Raw genomic sequence first — 20615 nt, 5'->3', positions numbered from 1 at the left:
TTATTAAGGGTTTTGTGATCTGTTAAAGCAGCCCCCCCACTGTAGTTTCTGATTCAGTGTTTACTAAAACCTCTATTTTTAGCTGTGAATTAAAACACATTTGGTGTGCTCTATGGATTTATTCATGGCAGCAGGATGGTGTATGTGGTAAAATGCTAAATTAATTAAAGTTTATGAACCTCTATAAAGCCCTCCAGCAGGTTTGAGAGGAATGTCGTCTTTAAACAACTGCCAAAGTTACACCATAAATAAGAGCAAAGAAGTCTGTTAAAAACACAGGGAATTGCCAGATTTTGCAGGCCTTCAAACGGTCACGGAAACCGACTCATTGTGCAGTTTTACTGAAAAAAAACAAGCCAAATCCAAACTTAAAATGGTGTTAATTAAAGAAAACCATTTTACTCTACATGTCTGATTTGAAATGTTGATGAAAACAAACCATTTGCCTCTAATCAGATTCTGTAGAAAACAAGAGCATACTGGGGCTCATCCTTCATTCATGCCACGCATTATTAGTGACTCGAGTATTAAACACTCACAGTCTACTGTTGTTTCTTTTCTTTGGTTGTGGTTTACGACATCATATCCTGCTGAAACAGACGACATGTTTGCTCACTATTGTACAAGTTCCTGCTGTGAAAAATGAGCCCAGAGTGAGTAAAAATGTGACAGAAACTTGCACTGATGGAGATGCTCTAAATCTCATTGTACTTGTGTATAGTGACAATAAATGGCATTCTATTCTAATTCTAAAAGCCCAGAAACTGTTTGCAGTTCACAAATTCAAACTACACATTTCACACTACATGTGACTCAGTGTTGTTTAACAGTGTTTTAGTATTTATCCTCCACAGAGAATAGTGGCTAGTACGATCAGTTCATTGCTGGTTTTGGGAGCTCTCACAGTATTTACTGACAATAAGAAAATAAAAGATGTGGCCACATTTATCCTGAGTATTGACAGGATTCAGAAGCTGCTTTCCTGAGGAGCAGAGAGGAAGGAAGTCCTTGTTCCTGCTACAAGTAACTCACCAGGTTCCGGCTCCGGTCTCTGTCCTCTCGGGGCCCCTGTAGTGTCTGGGACGTCCCCTTATGGGGCCGAGTGGTAGGAGAAGGGCCTGGAGGCTGCTTCACTGCTCCTGTATCTGTCTGATCGGGGAGGATCTGCCGTGCCGGTACCGTCTGCTGTCAGGTCGTTCCTGCGGTACCGCTCGGCCTCCCGCTCAGAGTACGGAGGCAGAGGGTCCTCGTCTTCTGGACGGTTGCTGGGGGACGGCTGTAGTAGCTGTCCTTTCCCCTGGAGCTGCCCTTAGAGGGAGTGTCGCTGTCCTCGTCCAGCCTCCCAGCGCCGGGCCGGCCCCTCGCCTTGCTCTCCAGCACGCTGGTGAGGAAGGCGTCGTCGTAGCCTCTGCTCTGAGGCGGTCCAAAAGGGCCGGTCGCTGTCCCATGTGTCCCTTCTCTTCTGAGGTAACGGCGAGGGGCTGCGGTGACCCCAGCCGTCGTCCTCGTCCCTGTAGAAACGCCTGGGAGGGCTGTAGTCCCGCTCACAGGACCGGTCCGGAGGCTCGGCCCGACAACCCGAGAGCCGTAAGAACGAGCGAATTCCTCCAGCTCGTCCAGGAGCCAGTTCGCCCTCTTCGGCTCAACGTCTTTCTCTGCAGGCTCTGAGCGAGGGTTCCACCTGCAGCAGGACGGACAAACAGCTCACACATGCTCCAAACAGAATACAGAAACATGTTAGTCCTGGAATTATCACAGTGTTCTCCTCTTTTTATTCATGCTAAACCCAGATGATTAATCCTGATCTTTTTGAGGACACTTTTCTCTGATGTTAACCTCAGGTCAAAAACACCTGGCACTAGTTCTGGAAACGCAGCAGATGAGTGTTCACGCCCTTCCACCCACATCGACCCCATGGCAAGAAACAACATTTCTCCTGGAAGGTCAAGCCGTTCTCACCACCTCCAGACCAGATTCTGGACAGTTCAGAGGGGCTGTGATTGGAGGAAGCTGGTAGACCTGGACCAAAAGCTCTGCTTCCACCTGAGATCACATCCACCAACCTGCTACCAGACCAGCTGCTATGGTCAGCTTAGCTTACGTCTACATCATGGAGCTCACAGTGTCCTGGGAGAGCTCAGTAGAGGAGGTCTATGAGAGCAAGAAGCTGAGATATATGGAGCTTCCTGCAGATGCAGAACAGCGAGGCTGGAAGGTCTGACCAGTAGAAGTAGGCTGCAGAGGATTCGTAGCCACCTGGACATCCAGGCTTCTCCTGGAGATGGAGTATGTGGAAGGTCCACCAGCAGGAGATCAAGGACCTCTCCAGAGCTGCTGAAAGAGAAGCCAGCGGCTGTGGATGAAGAGAAAGGATCCACCTGAACCATCTGGGAGGTGAACCCTCTGAAGGTGTCCTGGGCCGATCAGAGAAACAGGAGGAAGGAGGACGTTCACTGGATTACCTGGAGGATGTCTTCACCCACTGGACCATCCTCAGAGTCTGAGGGTCTCATCTATCAGCATCTAGTCCTCCACAGCAGATCAGTTTGTTCCATATTTTGTCTGCAGATTAATGATACTCTGCAAAGCTCTCCTTTGTGTTTAGTGCAAATTAGCAAAACTTAGCATTCTGACAAACCAAAGCTTTTGTCTTTTTATGAACAAACAGTCTTGTCTTTCCTTTGTCTTCTGCTTCCTTCTGTGATGTCTACCTGCCTGGTTATGATTACATTCTTCACCTGTGGAGTTCTGTTTGTCCTTCATCGCCAGCAGCTCTTTGTGTCTTCATTGTGTATTTGTCTTTTCTTCCTGTGTCTGCCTGCCAGTTGTGTTTCTCTCTACTTGTTTTTTTTGCCTGAACACCCACAGCTGAATGAGCAGTATGAAGACGTCACCGAGGTTCTGAGAAATCCAGTTTTCTGGCATTAGAGCTGCATTAGGTACAAATCTAGAAGACTTCAAACATGAAAAGTAAAACATCATTTGAGGCTTCAAACCCCATCTGCTATCTAACTCTAGCTGTGCTTAGAAAGGCTGCAGACTGACTGTTAGTTTTGGCACCAGACTTTAATTTGACATTTTTGTCAAAAAGCGTATCACTGCCTGTTGCTAGTAATGTTCTGGTGACAAACACAGACTGAAAAATTAGCTGTTTAGAATTACTGCTAATTCCAGCTGTACACACACACATAAAAACAACATTTTCTGCAGAGTGAGTGACACAGCTAACCACCTCACCTGCGGTCCAGCTCATCGTCTGACAGGTTTCCTCGGTCTCGTCTGGGTCTTCTGCTCTGAGCAGGTGGAGCTGCTCTCAGCTGGTCGTCCAGGTCAGCGATGGGCGGCAGCGCCTTCATCTGGACCGTCTGGTAGGTGTGTCTGAAATCTGTGTTTCCTCCGTCATGAAGAGAGCTCAGCTCTGATAAGCTGCAGGCTGTAGGGACAGACATCACTAAATGACCTCTGCTTTTTAAAGAGAAACACAACTGATTTACACATCAGTCCTCGGTTTTCTTAATGCACAGAATAACTGCAGACATGACAACATTTCACAGGAATAAGTTGGTGTCTGCTGCAGGTAATAAGACTGTTTGGAGGAGCAGATAACGATCATCTCCTACGTTCTAGTTTCAGGTGTATAATCACTGATTGTAGCAGATTACTGAGGACGGCTCAACCTCCTGTCTCTACCTAACAGCTCTGTGATCATGCTTATGTTTGCAGGCAAATACTAAGAAAACCAACGATTCATTTATAAAAAGATTATTATAAATAGAACTACTTCTTTATAATATTAAACAGAGGAATTGTAGTTTCTTGTAACGTCACATAAATGCACTGTGATGCTGTAAATACTCTACATGAGCATCAATCGTCCACATACTAACCAACACATTCCTTCTGTTTCAGTTCCCACCTGCTAGTTAAATATTTTTTGTCTCCAGACAGTGCATTCGCCTTTAATTTTGGGACTGTGGCCTGAACAACCTGAACATACAGCAGTGTATCCGACGGGACTGATTTACAGAAGAAATGACGTAAAACTGCTTCAGCTACAACTTCCAGTTATACTCTGCAGAGTTCAGTCATTCCTCACTGCTGACCTTCTCATTTTGGTTTCCATCTAAAAGATAAACTGAATGATGACATTCCATCTACCAGAACTGTTGGTAGGTTTAAATATTCAGTTTGAAATATGATCTGAGAGCATTTGTGAAATATCTTAGCTTTGCCTCAACTATCATTGAATTCAATTTCAAAAAGAGTTAAAATGTGAAATTAGTGATACAGAATGCTGGTGTCTGTACTTCTGACACACTTACAGCTTTACAGTGACAGAACCAGTGAGATTACACAGACCTGCTATGAAGATCAGTAAGTATGAAGAGATGCTAAAGTTTGATGTTATTGGCAGTAACAAATACCCCCCCCCCCCCCCCCCCCCCATCTATGACCTGCTGCTTGTTTGTGATAAACTAGCAGACATGAAGGTTAACTACTGCTGCTACTGTAAGTCACAATAAACACTATAATTATCCCTCTGACACAGAACACATGATGATATGTCCAGTGGGTAAAGAGAGATTATAAATGTCACCGCATACTGTTGGTGTGGATGCTGTGGTTTCAGTGCTACATCTTTTAGTGAACTAGGAAGTTGTAAACAGAGATGGTTTAAGGAAATGTTTTCATGATTTTTGCATCAAAAAGGTAAAGCAGTTCAAATTTAAAGATCTACAATAATAATTTCTCTGTTGATTTCCCAGAAAATTCTGAAATGAAATACACCATGACAGAGATTCATCCCTGTTTCTGACCCCACACACGTTACCATGGATGTTAAGAAATGAATGCTGGGGTTAGATGGAGGCTAGTTAACAAACCATGCATGCAGCAGACAAACACACACACACACACACACACACACGGTCCTCATCTGTGCAGGCTTACGTTTGAGTGCAGCCATCTTGTGGGATGGAAACTGAGCCAGCTCCTTCTCTATGAAGTACAGAACTTTCATTGAGTCCTGGTCTGGACTGGCTTTCAGTCGATAACCACTGCGCACTGTGGACACACACACACACACACACACACACATCCATACATGCCATGCAACAACACACAGATACACACCTGAGTGTGTGATGCACAAACAGGAACAGAATGAACACACACGTTAACCGTAGCTTACACTGACAAACACGCATGAGGCTGACAGAGTTCTGCAGAGTTCAGGGCAGACAGAGGGGATGAGAGATGGGAAGTGAAAGGAGGTTAGTAAAGTCGGTGTTTTAGACAGAAAAAGACAAACCTACAGAGAATCTAAAGCTCACCTCGGTTCACACATCCGTCTGCACTTTGCTGTCTTGATTCACTCTAAAGGTGTTGCTCTCAGCTGGAGTATGGAGTTGTGAATTTTACGGTTACTTGTCCTCATTACTACTGATTTACCAGCAGTATTTCTTTATTTTACATTCAGATTTTTGGGGTTTTTCTTCTGAATCTTGCCTTCTCTCTCAAATAGCCCTGGCTGGTTTGCAAATGTGAAAACGGTTCCAGATAAACCGCTGTCCTCATAATGTCCTGTGGTTTAGTCTCTGCACTCAGACTGGATCTGAACTCATAAAACTTTGCTTTTCTGAACTCAGATCTGAACTTACACACTCACAAGTAAAAGATGGCTGGCTGACAGTCATTATCGTTACAGGAGACTCTGTCTGGGCTGAAAAAAAACAAACAGCTAAATCTGAGCTGCTCGTTTGTGATGAAGAAAAGAGCACACCTTTGGTACCACTGTCACATGTCACCCATTCATTCAATGTCCCATGGTTGTCCACAGTTCCTACATCCTTTGCTATTTGCAAGTATTTACCAGACTCATCCTTTGTTACCGTCTGTTAAACCCCCCGTCTTACCTCCTGTTATTCAATTGCCCTTTTGTTCTGTTGTCTTACCCTTGATTCAACTATACGCAAATTAACCACTGTCTACCTTAGTATTTACTTACAACCCCCAACCCTTCCTCTGAGATGTTCCTTTTGTCTTACAGCCCCTCCCTACCCTCTGATCCACCCTCTGACATCCCTATAAAATGAGAAATCTCCAAATGTTCTGGGTCGACTTATCTTCACAGTAAACAATAAACACCCCACTGCAGCAAACTTTGCAGAACCAAGAGTGAAATTTCCTCAACATTACTTAACCTGGATACGAACAGCAACATCTCCACAGTTTTTGTGCTTTCTGGCTGCAGGTCATTACAATATGTAGCTATAATATTATAAAAACACACTGTAAATACATAAATATGAACACTGGTGGATGTTTTCAATCCAAAAGTCCTACAAGAAAACAATGAAGCACATATAATAGACCTTGGAGGTTTTAGAAGGAGACTAGTGATTTCCATAGCTGGTATTCTGTTGGTTGGGGATTCTGACAGTTTGGAGTTTAAGGGCACAAATCTGAGAGTAGAAGTTTCACGAGTGCACAGAAGCAGTTTCAGTGAACAGACAGTATTTGTGAGTGTGAGTAGATGCCCTCAAACTGAAGCACAGGACGGTATACCTGAGTGCAGATGAGCAGTTTAAAGCAGATTTGTACCCGACTGGGGAAAACATTACAAAGTCAGAGTGAATAAAGGAGAAAGAATGCCCTCATACTGAAAGAACATGCTCTGGATTTAAGATAAGAAAACAACTCCACACTGAAGAATGAAGCTGTGTGTAAATATAGAGCTCTAAATACCAAATATACACCACTGGTTCAGCAACAAACGGCAAACAACAACAAATATTTAACTCAAGAGCTGCTGCTGACCAAAGTAAAGCTATTCAGTTTCGTTTTCACTGCTCCAGGTGGTCAAAAATCAATTATTAAAGACTAAAATCGATAATGTTGACACTCACCACCAGCCAGGTTATTCTCCACAGAGGGAATCGAGGAGATCTTTGGGTCCATGTGGGATGAAGGAGCAAGAGGAACCACAGTGGGCACACCAGGGATGTAGTAGGGATACACCGGGACCTGAGCCGGCTGAGCACTCTTCGCCATCTTCCCCGCCTCATACACTGCAAAAGGTACCAATAAACTGATGCTCGGATGAAAAATCACATGCGATAAAGAAAGTAGTCTGTTGCTTTGTGTTGCTCACGGTGTCGAGGACAGCAGCATGTGTCCGGACAGCAGCAGCAGCGAACGTAGCAGCAGCAGGAGTGAGGACAACACTGGCACCAGCAGATCCCCAACAGCAGCAGGAACAAGATGCTGCCCAGGACCACAGATCCCACAAACGCCCATTCTGGTGCACAGACACACACACAAAGACAGAAAGCACAACATCACATGCCCTGTTCAAAAACACCCCCCCAAAAAGACACGCGGAAGCTTTACACTGGATTTAAAGGAGAAGTTAAAACACTGGAGGTCAAGAACAGCAGGGTTTACACACAATCTTATTTCTATTTTTAAAGGGTTTTTACAAGCACGATTTAATTTTTATGGCTATAATCACCATTCCTATCGATGATACCATCTCTAAAAGAAGTCAGACCAGGCAAAAAGTTGCTTTCTCTACTGTTCCTTTGTAACTTTGTTTTGTGTTTCCACATCTCTGCAGTTCCAGAGTTATCACAGCTGATAGAAATATCATCCAAAAGCTGCACCAAGGTTGTAATAAACTGCAAATCCTCTTCAAAAACCATGCAGATAATTCTGAATCTGCTCCAACGTTGCATCCAGAGACAACAGAACTCTAAAACAGGAAACTTCATCGAATCTCAGGGAACTATGAGCAACTCTTATCTGTGATCACATCCAGACACTAACAACGGACTTCCTCAGGGTGCGCCAAGAAGCAAAGCCCTTCTCAAAACCCCTTCACAAAGTCAACACATATCCCCTGTGGAATTTAAATCAGGACCAGAGGTAAAGGATAAGAACCGCAAGTGTGTGAATTCTGCATAATGTGGCTTCTGACTGATTCCTGTTCAAGCTAAGTTAGAAGCTACGAGACATTTTGAAAGTAACAAACATCAGAAGAAATTTCAGCGTCGACATGCTTTCATTACAGTAGATTTGTTAGTCAAAGAGACTTTGATTGGACAGTAGGAGAGAGCACTAGAAGGCATTAGAGAAGCTGGAAAATGCAGGGCAGTGAAACAACAGTACCTGGCATAATCTCCACATCAAACTCAGGTAGAAGATCGTCCCGCTCACCTGTCCTGCCTGCAGAGAGAGGGAGAGCACAGGTGAAGGCCGGCAGAGGAAGCAGGAAGCAGGAGTCAAAAGGGCAGCAAATTAGCAAATATGGTAGCAGAGCGGCGATTAATGGACATGCACTGTTTGAAAAACCAAAGCAGCGTTCTGAACAATCAACGTGAGCAACTACACAGTAAAGTTCCCTTTTTCTGAGGACATTTTTGCCACACTCACCCTTCAGTATCTCAAGAACTATTCAGTCGATTGCAATGAAATTTAGTGCACACATTCATGGTGCCCAGAGGATGAACCTTAGTGGGTTTGGAGTTCCATCAACTTTTCATCTTGTGCCACCATGAGCTCAAAATTTTCATTTATTTAGTAAAGAATTCTTGCTTATATTTGATGCATTGGTACAAACTAAGACCCAGACATTCATGGTTCCCAGATGATTCATCCTAAAGGATGAACTGATACCTGTAGTCTTTAGTGAAGTGTTGTGACAACGCTGGATGGATTGCGATGAAATTTCCACATGTCCTCAGAGCACACATTTGTGGTCCCCAGAGGATTCATCTTAGTGAATTTGGAGCTCCACTACCATTTCATCTTGTGCCACCATGAGCTCAAAGTTTTCATTTATTTAGTAACGACATCTTGCTTACATTTGATGGGTTGGCACAAGCTTGAGTCCAGACATTCATGGTTCCCAGATGACACATCCTAATAACTGAAATTTGTTATCTACAGTTAATAGTTAAATGTCTTGACAAATATGGGACTGATTGAATTGAAATTTTGTGAAGTCCCTAACTAATGCAAGAATTTAAATTCTCTAGTGCACTAATTTGCTAACAGGCTAAGATAAGATGGTCAACATCACACTCGCTAGCTGCCAGCTGCCCAGTATTTAGCACAAAGTACACCTGCAGACTGCAAAACCTACAGAGTTTCTTTGTTGTGTTTTCAGATTTGTTAACCTATAAATATGAACATAAATACAAAAAATATATAGTTCAAGAGCCGTTGTTGTGTTTGTGATGTGGTGCACACCCAAAGTGTCTCTCTGGCAGCGATAAAGCTGCACACAAGTGAATGAATGCACATCCGTTTTCAGACACATAATCACTCACAACAATGGAAATGTGCCAGGAAAAATAGGGTGAGAAGCCAAATGGGGGAACTTTGGAAACTAGGTCATAACAGAACAATTCCAGGACACCAATTTACCATGAGAGCTCATCAAATAAAGGTCACAGCAGCTGTGAAACAATGCGTCTTTATGCAAGATAAAGAGGCCAAAAATAACACAAGAGGCATTTAGAAAACCGTAGCATACAGAAAAGGGACTCTCTGCAACAGGTGTGCTGAGACACAACCGCAGGTGTTCATGCTTTTTGCTGTGCGCTTATTATGACGTCTGAAAGGACTGTGATTACAGTAAAGAGCTGCCTGATGTGTCTGACTACATGCAAAGACTAAACACCCACAACCAGGCTGCTGAGTAAGCTGTTACTACGGAGGGAGAAAAACGGTGATCTGCTGCTTCATCAACATACCGTCTGAAACACAGAGGAACCTGAGAGGGAGAAGAGCAGGAAGGTCGAGGAGAGAGAATGAAGCAGCACATGAGAAGATTTCACAAGAGAAAAGGGAGTTAGTGAGAAAGAGAAATTAATCAAAACAAAAATTCATCCAGAGATTAAGAAGGTATTGAGTAAAAGAACATCACAACTTTTGCTGCATGTAGCAACAGTTTGATTTTTGGGGTGAATTTGTTTATTTGCTCTCCGGCTGACGGTCAAATGAAATGATTGATACCGCTCTCACATTTATAGGAAATATGAAACTAATCTCTTATGCAGCAAACTTCAAAATACACATTAAGAGTTGAGTTTTTATAATAATAATACTTTTGAAGAGTACAATGAAATGTCACTGTCATGTACAATAAACTTGAAGCCAAAACCAGCAATCTGTTAGCCTAGCTTAGCATAAATACAAACCTGCAACTACCACCTCTAAATCTCACTAATTACCGTGTTTTTATATTGTTGTTTAATCCATAAGTGTTGCACATAGCCTCTTGCAAAAGTACAAAATGTTAAATTTAAACTTTGTTTGTACAGACAGAAAGCCACCGTGTTACCTAGCTGTTAGCCGACTAGCTGTTTCTTGCTTCTAGTGTTTATGCTAACTAAAGCTAACAGCTTACGTTTTCTGCCTGTTTCCTTACAGTTAGGCCTATGTTTCCTTATTTTTTCTACTTATTTTTTCTTATGTTTTCTTCCCATGTATTCTTACAGTTTTTAAAACAAGTTCTGCTTACATTTTCTTTTGTTTTGCTGACGTTTTTACGTATGTTTACAGTCTTCTGCTAATGTTTTAACACTTAGTTTTTCTTTTTTCTTTCTCTCTCACTTCCTTTTCTGAAAACTTACAAAAAGGGAAATTAACATAGTTTGTGATTTATTTTTAATAAGTCAAATAAGCTAAAAAACAAGACATATGAGGCTGTAGAGATGCTGGTGTGCGGTATCCGCTAATGCCGCCATGCTAGCTGTTCCCCTTATATCCAGTCCAGTCCTTATGCTAAGCTAATGCTACCTAGCTGCTGCTTTCAGCTTTGTATTTATCTCTCAGACACAAAGGGGTATCAATCCTCTTTTCAAACTCTTTGCAGGAAGCAAATAAGTGTATTTTCCACAATGACCAATTAACTTAATTTTAAAGTTTGTTTCAGGAAACTTTAGGAAGCCAATCTGACAAAAAAAGTAGCTTTACACACTTTCAAACTTCTTAGTTGCAATGTAGAAAAGCTGCAAATTCTACTGCTTAAGCTACAACCAGTCTTGTTATTATCACATTGTAAGCCCCCTCTTCTCTCCTGTGAGCCGATTCTAATCAGATTAGCGCTCAGGAGAGGAGGGCTGTATTATTAATTATTACTAATGAGCGACCTTACATGCAGTCCAGCTTAAAGGAAGACAGACATTTTGAGGAACTATCAGATTACATTTATGCTCAAGTTTAACCTGGTCCTCCTCCTTTCTGGGTCTCTCCCTTCACCAGCGACTCTTAACGAGCTCCTGTCTGGTCTGAAAAGGCACGTTGCCACAGTAACGGCTTAAGGAGCTGGTTGGACTACAACTGTCCACAATTTCTCTGCCTGCACGGACACAGCAGCTACATCAAAGGTACAGTAGATGAGGACTCTCTGACCTTTAGCACTGAAATATAAGCTGTTCAGTGCAGGTTTGGAAGCTCCGTATAATCATTAATCAGCAACACACACTCCCCTACGAACAAACAACACACACTAACACACACTGCAGACTGTTGTGCAGCTGAAGATATCATCCAATTAAGTCTATCATCCCACTGACATGGTGTCTAGCTGACTTAAGATGTAGCAGTGCAGCCAAGTCCACGTCAGCCCTCTAAAAGTGCACGTCTGGCTGAACAATGGAGTCTGTCATGGAGGATCAGGGCCATGTAAGAAGGCCGCCAGCGTCTGGCCGTCTCCATGGAAGCTGCTGTATGGGCACTTTGGAATGCAGTGTAATAAAGAGACCAGTTCTCAGACCTTGATGAGCATCATATGGCAGAAAAAAAACATCACTGAGCTGTTAATGCAAAGAAAATAACCTAGAAATAACAAGAACTCTAACCAGTTTGTTAGCAGAAAAGCAGTGCAGGCATACCGAGCACCAGTAGCTCCAGCTGGGCCTCGTTCTTCCCCTCCAGATCGTCTGCAATGACAACTTTACAGAAGTAGACTCCGCTGTCGCCCCACTGCAGCTCTCCGATACGCAGGTCTGCTTCTGCACAGAGACCACAACAAGGTCACATTTAACAGCACATTAAGAGGTGCACAATGTTCAGAAAGCAGGACAGCGTTAGATGCTGCCGTTGTGAATTCAAATTGAACCATTTATAACATTTTGCACAGAACAAATGCTAAAAAAATGAAGCTTTGGAACAATGTATTACTCCCTTACACAGCTCTCATTTGCTGCCTAATAGTTAGTTTGCAGTTTCTTGATCTGTGTGGGAAATCTTTAGTTAAACACTTTAAAATAAACTTTTAAGTAAATTTCTACCAGGTTGTAACTGCAGAATGTGCTGTGTCCTAATCTATGAGTACATGAGTATATGATGATATTTGAAGATTATTTCATTGTTTGTTCTTTAAAATTTCCGAAAATTGTACAATTTGTGCTAATTGTCTAATCGATGGTTCGAAACACAAGGATATATAATTCAGCCGGTGTGTTTCTGTGCATTAAAGTGGTTTCACCAGGTTATGGAGCATAAATGAGATACTGTAAAAGCAGTAAACCGTCCATGTATGAACAATACTAACAGACTATCAGTAAAAAGTGATTACATGACTGATCCTTTAATATAACTAAGATTTGTTGAAAGTAGCTTTAGAAAGGCCGATATAAATCTGAATGTTTATATGTGAATATAAGAAAAACTCGTAGAAACCTCAAGGGATTTATCAGGGCAGCTTCGTTTATTTCTGTCTGTCACTGTGGACACATCTGGTAGAAGATGCGTGTTTTGTCCTGATAAAGCTTCAGGTTTGAAAAGGAGTCCACACATGAATGGAGGCTGTGATCATGTGGTGCTGCTGCATTGTCAGACTGATACTAGAGAGGTGTATTTATGGAGAGCAGTCAGCTCTGATTCGTCTGTGAAGCTCAAACAGCTGAGTTTTTAGAGAGGATCAGACTGAGAACTTTACTGTTTACGATGGCGATGTCTCTGCCTTTGTAGTGCTCGGCCAGAGTCATGGACTGTCCCTGCGCCGACGCCACGATCCGAACGGTGCGGCTGCTGTCGGAGCACTCCAGGTGGGACGTGGCTCCCAGCTCGGAGGCCTTGTAGCCCAGAGTCTCCGGCAGGCTGAAGGACTCCCTGGTGCGGTCCCTGCAGTAGGACTTGTACCACCACTGCACCACCGGCGTCTGGATGGAGCCCGTCTGGTACTGGCACGGCAGGACGACCGACTGGAAGAGCATAGCAAACCGCTGCTTCTCCCGCACTGTGACGTGCACGCCATCGCACACACACACTGACACACACACACACACACACACACACACACACACACACACACACACAGAGGGTGGGAATGAGTGCTTCTGCTGATGTTTATGGGAGTGAAAGTGAAAATTTCAGACTCATAAAAAACTAATTGGTGAATCATTTAGTCCATAAAACAGCAGAAAATTGTGAAATGTTTTCTTGCTCTATTAGGCTAGCAGCATATAAACCTTAAAATATTCAGTTTAGTGTTATATATGATTAGGATAAATGACTAATTGCTATATTAACGCATGAACCTTGGTCATTTTCTTGAAAATTACTAAAAGAATGAATTAGTTGACCCAATGGAACTAACTATCCAAGCTCAAAACTACTGTATTATTCAGATTAATCTCCCCAAATGTATACAAGGTAATGAAACTTAACTTCAGAACAGAAATACTGAAATCTTAGCATTCAAGAATAATCATCAAATAACAGAAATGTACTGCTATAACTTTGAGGAACAATTTACCTTTCTGTTGTCAGGCTTCGATTGCAGGACTATAATTTGAATTAATTGACTTTTACTTTGCACTATTGATGCTTTTATTTTAGTAAATGTTCTTCTTCCTCTATTGCCAAGCTGCTAGGTTTTTAGCTAAAAACAGACTTGCAGTAAAGCCCACTTTGAAGCTGTTAATTCAAGTTGATCATCATTTTGGAACATTAATTTTTATTGAGGAATAATTTAAATTTAATAAATTAATAAAGGATCTATCTATCTATCTATCTATCTATCTATCTATCTATCTATCTATCTATCTATCTATCTATCTATCTATCTCTAATGGGTTATCCCAATATTTATTCTTCTCTATGAGATATAAATGGCTGAGCTTTACATAAAATAAATTAGCAACTGAACAAAGACTAAAGCAGTTTAATTCTCCTGTTGTCTTCAATTACGGGCAACAAAAAATATAGTTTCCTGATTCAGCAAAAAAATCCCCAAATTTCTGAAAATTTGCAAAACCTTCAGGAAGAAAATTCCAATGATTCCTTAAAAGTTTCCATTAAAAAATTTTATTTAAAAAATAATAAATGAATTCCCCAAATTTGGCAAAAAAATTCTTGTATATATTTTCAAAAAATTTGTAAAAATCTTCCAAAAATTCCTAGAAATATCTAAAAGTACCAGCAAAACCTCTAATATTCTCTTTAAAAACATTCACAAAAAAATCAACCAAAATGGCCCACAGGACGACACGAGGCTCAAGGCCAGGAAAACGACGCAAATTCTAACTTCATGACTACAGAAACAGCTGCACCTCGTCCTGATCTGCAGATGATTCACTGTGATTCTGCTCTTCTACAATAAGTCATTAGCATCTATCAAAGCAGAGATTAGGCTCCTCTGCTGCTCGGGGTCAGAAGGGTAAATTCCAGGGTGCGTGGGGGCTGGGGAGGTCGTCATCGGGGAGGGGATGGAGCTCGTCATGTTGCTCTAGGTGGGGCAGGAACTCGCTCTAAACATTCCCCAGAAGACAGGAAATCCAAACAAAAGCACGTCCACCAGCCTGCCTCTCCTTAGACCAGTCAGAGCAGCACACACCCTGCAGTCCACACGTTTGTCTAAAACAGACTATCTTCCTTGTTTCCTTCTCTAGTGCAGCGGTTAAGAGAATAATTGTTCAAATTATGATAAAAGTACCAAACTTGGACCAAGTACAGCCTGAACCCTTGTCTTCCACATAAGGGAGAGCTTCACCAGAAATTTGCAATATTTCAGGGGTAGATTAAGTTTTAAATATTGGGTATCGGTTAATATGTTAAATATTATAAAAATCATTTAACACCGTGTATATAGCCAAATTGGTGGCCTATTTTCCCTTCAAGTGGAAGACAGCTATTGATTAGAGGCATTTTAAGCATGTTTAGCTAAAAAAAATAGTGGTTCTGCAGCATAAATACTTCAAAATGTACACAATTTAAACTTTGAATATACAGAATACTTAACAGTTAAGAATTATACCATATCCAAGGGCGTAGGTTTGCATAGGGACGGTAGGGACATAACACTACCAACTTTTCAAGAGGGTCAAATTGTCCCCACCAACTTTTAAGCAACCTTATTTGCATTTTATAATGAGTTCAGTTATATAGGTCATTTTGATTGTCTTCCCACATGTTGTAAGGATAGAATTGACCCTACCATTATTAAGTGAATTATTTTCATTATGTTCAGACCAGGTTCAGACTTACATTTACCCCTTTTCACTTGCTGAATGTGCCGGTCCAATCAAACGTGCGTTTTGATTGGCTGATGACTTCACTCTTTAGAGTATTGTCCTTAAACATTAAATTTGGATTTAAAGGATTTCAGTTTATTGTTATACTTCTTGATCTCAAATATGATGTTATTCTTAAGGGCTGGTTGAACCATTTTCTGTACAGACTTAGCATAATTATAGAAAATGGTTCAATAGTGAGTTGAACATCACAGCCCTTGAACCTTGTAATCAGGAAGAGGCTGATACGCGCATGCTGCTGCATGCAGCACATGCTGCAAGTGAAGGCCACAAGAAAATGCTGATAAGGACAGTTGACACAGATGTAGTTGTCCTTGCAATATCACAAATGCAAAGGCTTTCAGTGCTTGAATTATGGATAGCATTTGGTGTTGGGAAACACTATCGTTACATCCCAGCACACTCTACTGCATCTGCAATGGAGTCTGTGAAATCCTCTGGTTTACCTTTCTTTCACAGTCTGACTGGATGTGACACCACATCAGCATTTGCAGGCAGAGGAAAGAAAACAACATGGGATATTTGGACAGTATTTCCTGAGATATCATCTGTCTTCACCAGGCTATCATCGTATCCAGCAGACATCAGTGGAGATACAGTTGCCCCGCTTAAACGATTTGTTGTGCTGCTCTATGCAAAGACATCTGAGGCATCCAGTGTCAATGAAGCCCGTCAGTGTCTCTTTGCTCAAGGGTCTCGAAACTTGGAGAATATTCCTCCCACCCAGGGAGCACCAAAACAGCACATCAAGAGAGCAGTGTATCAAGCTGCTTATGTTTGGGGTCAGACGTTAGCAGCTCAGCAAGAACTCCCATCACCTGCTGACTGGGGTTGGGAGAAGACCAAACAAGGATGGATCCCAAAGTGGACAGATCTGCCAGAAGCTAGTAAAGCATGGTATGAACTTATCCATTTTGGATGTAAAAAAGCCTGCAAGGGACTATGCAAATGTCTGCGAGCTAATCTCAAGTGCACTGCTCTCTGTGCTTGCTCTGGCAGCTGCAGCAGACAGGAACTCTGAACATACTTTATGAATCTGACTCAAACCAACTACACACTGTGTCAAGTATCAAACTAAAAAAAATGCACGTTATTCAGTCATAAACAGATGTATTCAGTTGTAAGTAGTTTTTTTTCAAGTATAGACATTGAAAGAATGTGATACAAGGCATTAGAGCTCTTAAACTGTGTTTATGCTGTTTTGCCAGTTCTTTGTATGTCATTATTGTTCTTGCCATCTTAAACTGTAAGTGTTTAACTGTTTTGCGAATAATACTGTATTGTTTATGTTATTATGGTTCTTACCATTGCACTGAAAAAAATACATGCTTTAACATTTAGATTCAAAGTAATGATTGTAAAATGTGAGACAATACCTGCATTATGTTCCGCTAATTTATCATCACTGTAACTACTGTCAAAGATGATTCATTACAAACTTGGCATGTACTTTTTCTCGAAACATAATAGTGGTAGTATCCACTTTATGAGAATAAATATTGTCCTTTGCATTCATAATGATGATGCTTATATATGTTCCAACATGCTCCACTAGTGTATAAGATGTCCTTTCTTAGTTCCTTGAATAAAACTTTTGAATGGCAATTAAATAATTGGTGTGTTTAGTTACTTTTTTCTGAAAGTTTAAAATATTTTTTATTGGTCATTTCTACATTGTCAACACTTTTTAAGTATTTACAAAGTACATTTAGCCCTGTTTTTGTTGTTGTCAAAGAGATAGTTACAAAATAAATACACACAATGCATATTTCTTGCTAAAAACCGAGTATCCTAAATAAAACATTGAATCCACCCCCTTAATCTTTTAATTTTTGCTGAAGCTCTCCTTTTTCTGCTTACCAATGGTCTTGGCTATGCATCTGCAAAATTTGGTACTTTTATCACAATTTGAACAATTCTTCCAAATATTCTCCTTAACCGCTGCAGATGAGATCAGGTTTGCTTTCCTCCAGGCCACAATAACTCACATTAACTCCATCTGTCACCACGAATCGATTTGAACCAAACAAAAAAACGAACAGAACGCTTTCCCATGTTTGTGTTTGGAATAAGGTCCAGCACTCAGAATAAAGCAGAGAAAAGTTGACAATTTTGTTGAGCAGAACTTGATAACCAAAAACTGTGATAAATAATTCATCCTTTCTACAAAAATGCCACTAATTCACTGCTTACGGCTTCTAAAATACCAACATTAGATGTAGTCTGTAGCCTTCTCTGAACGGACGTGAGCATCTTTTGGTTAGTTGACTAGAAAGGCATCATGTATCTAACCAGATGTTGTCTCCATTATGAGGAGCATTCTTCTGTATTTTATTAGTTAATGAACCAAATGATTCGTTTCAGTTTGCAAAACTGATAACTGATATTATTTTGCTCGAAAATGCTTCAGAATTTGATCTGATTTATCATTTTGGCCCAAGTTTCAAGCCTGATCTTTCACTATTCATGAGATCCACAACTTTAATATTAACCCATTACAGTCGGTGGAGTAATTTAAGTAAGTACCTGAGATGTTCTTCAAACTACTATGGACATTTTTCACTACTTGTGAATATTTAATAAACCAAATCACTGATTTTCATTTGTTAAACTGATTAAAACAGTTGTAGCGTCACATTTTTTGCTTGAGAAATGCTCTTAAATATGCTTTGATTCATCATTTTGGTCCAAGTTTCAAGCTGGATTGTTAATTATTGTTTAGATTTGACCCTTCAGGACTAAACCAGCCACTCAGTGAAGCATCATCTGCTTTCTTCTTCCTCTGATACATTTAAACTGCACATTTTTACAGGAGGAGAGGAGACCGAGCCCCTAAAATTCCTCCCGGAGAAGAGCTGGTCTTCCCTTTGTTTCTTTTTTCATGGACCGGTCTATTGTCAGGCTTCCTCCCCTCCTGTCCCACTGGAGGAGCTCAGAGGGGGAGGAGGTCACGGACTCCCAGCCAATAGGAGAATCTGTCCAGGTCCAGCTGGATGCGAACGGACCAATTAACCGCTAGAGATTTAAACCAAACCGTTACTCCTCAGAGCTCCATGGATGCCATCAGTTGGAGGTGAGAAGCAAACACAGGAAGAGGAGAAAGCAGCTCCTGGTGACGGTACTGGAGGTAAATGAGGAGCTTCACACAGCTCTGCTTTCACACCAACGGCCTCATTCTGCCTTCAGATTCTTCATTAAAGCGGTGTGTGGCTTCTAATTTAGTCCAGGTCGAAGCTCTGCTGGTTTCCTGAACAGACTTTTCCTCTGAAGCTCTCACATTTCCTGCCTTTACTTTGGCCTGCATTCCTTCACATTGACTCATGAGTCCAACAGAAGCAGCACATTGGTCTGAATGAAGTCTCTGCAGCTGATAAAGGATTTCACAAAACACCCAGAAAGTTGGCTACGAGTTCAGTGAGCATTTTACGAGACGATGAACAATCAGGTGCATTTCTAGCCTGGTTGGGACCTGATGTGCATTAGGTGTACCTCTGTACACATAAAATAACAATAAATATAACATACCAGCACATGGGGCTGATTAATGTTTGATTTGCCAATTATATTATTGATTATTTTGGCCAAAAATAGCAGAAAATGATGCAGATTCCTACAACAATCTACTTAAATCTCTTGTTTTCTTTTCCTGAAAGTCTGAAACTCATAGAATTGCAGTTTATTATTAGAAACAACCGAAACAAACGTCATTTTTTTTCCATTTGAAGAGCTGAAAGCTGTAATAGTTTTTTTTACTTAAAATGGCTAAAACTCACCACTCACAGCACAATAGCCTCAAACACAGCAGTCAAAACAGATAATTGTGCTTTTGTAGTACTTTATACAAGCATACCAAAAACAAGGCTGTAATTCCAAATATATAACCTCCTGAGGAACATTATTATCAAAATGCACCATTAAATCGAAACATTACTGAGTCCCACACACTAAATCCCGCATGGATTAATCCACCTGGGTTGTCCTATGAAGCTTTAAATGTGTTAATAATTTGCTAAAATGGGGTAAACCATGATTATAAAGGCGAATCTATTTAATCTGATTCCTGTAAAATGAGCTCTAAATCAGAAAGAAGCAGTTTCCTGAGTCCGGTGCTTCCTGGAGAAGCTTCCATGGATCAACCTGTTGCGCTGTAGCCGGAAAATCAGCATTTTAACATCAAATCAAAGCAGATAGGACTCACCTGAAGCTCCCAGTAAAACAACCAGCCGGTGGAAGTTCATTCTATAGTCCGTTTTCACAGGAAAGAGCCGTTTTTCCGCATGTTAGTCATCTCGCGGTGCGCAGAATGCGGCTGCTGCAAACCGGACTCTGCTGCGTCTAACGGGACTAACGGACTGTACCACTTTATGGAGAGGTGAGGCTCCGCTCTACACACACACACACACACACACACCCCTCTGGGTTAAATCCAACAGGACAGCAGGTGTATTATTATTATTATTATTATTATTATTATTATTATTATTAGTGTTTTAGTTCAGAGGACTGAAGGAGGAGGAAGCTGCAGAAACCAGGTCAGACTCAGTTTGGAGGAACTTCACTTTAATGGTCACGTTTCATCAGTTTCTTCATAGAACTCGATTTTATTCAGCTACATATTAAAATGCACTTTTTTACATTCACTGCAGGACATTTTACGCACAAAACATGAACTAAAAGCACAAAAATTTTACTTTTTCTGTTTTTACTCACTGTTAGTCTCATTTTTAACTGAAATATTAAGTCCAATCTATAACTGAGGGACTTTTGAAGTCCTTGGGATATATCTGCATATATTTGTATTAAAAGGAAAAAAACTAATGTTTTTATGCTTATTATGATCATGTCTTTAAAGATTCTATCATTATTTATAATAGAAATAATAATTTACTAATAAAAATGACTGGAAATCACTAAAATATCAACTAAATAACGTCTGAATTTAACACCAACCACCTTCTAATGAGCTAAACAATAATAAAATGAGCTGATTCACAAAGAGTTTGGATTGTGTTCTTTTATTAAGGTGAGATAATCATGACAGATATTTCTTTTTTGGCAATATATCAC

General features: G+C 41.0%; 1 protein-coding gene across 1 annotated transcript; it reads right to left on the bottom strand.

Annotated features, from left to right (window-relative positions):
* Positions 1-508: 508 nt before the first annotated feature.
* Positions 509-19808, bottom strand: ildr2 (immunoglobulin-like domain containing receptor 2). Its single transcript, XM_051958507.1, is given in 15 exon segments — positions 509-1104; positions 1106-1272; positions 1275-1431; positions 1433-1576; positions 1579-1622; positions 1625-1662; positions 1664-1681; positions 3238-3433; positions 4951-5064; positions 6909-7070; positions 7154-7300; positions 8170-8226; positions 11904-12023; positions 12953-13282; positions 19747-19808. Coding segments are annotated over 15 exon segments (1821 nt in total). The 5' UTR covers positions 19787-19808; the 3' UTR covers positions 509-1017.
* Between the last annotated feature and the right edge of the window lie 807 nt (positions 19809-20615).

This window comes from Acanthochromis polyacanthus, chromosome 14, assembly GCF_021347895.1.
Source record: "Acanthochromis polyacanthus isolate Apoly-LR-REF ecotype Palm Island chromosome 14, KAUST_Apoly_ChrSc, whole genome shotgun sequence".
Taxonomy (NCBI): domain Eukaryota; kingdom Metazoa; phylum Chordata; class Actinopteri; family Pomacentridae; genus Acanthochromis; species Acanthochromis polyacanthus.
The sequence above is the reverse complement of the archived record's forward strand: the minus strand, read 5'-3'. Positions and strand labels throughout refer to the sequence as shown.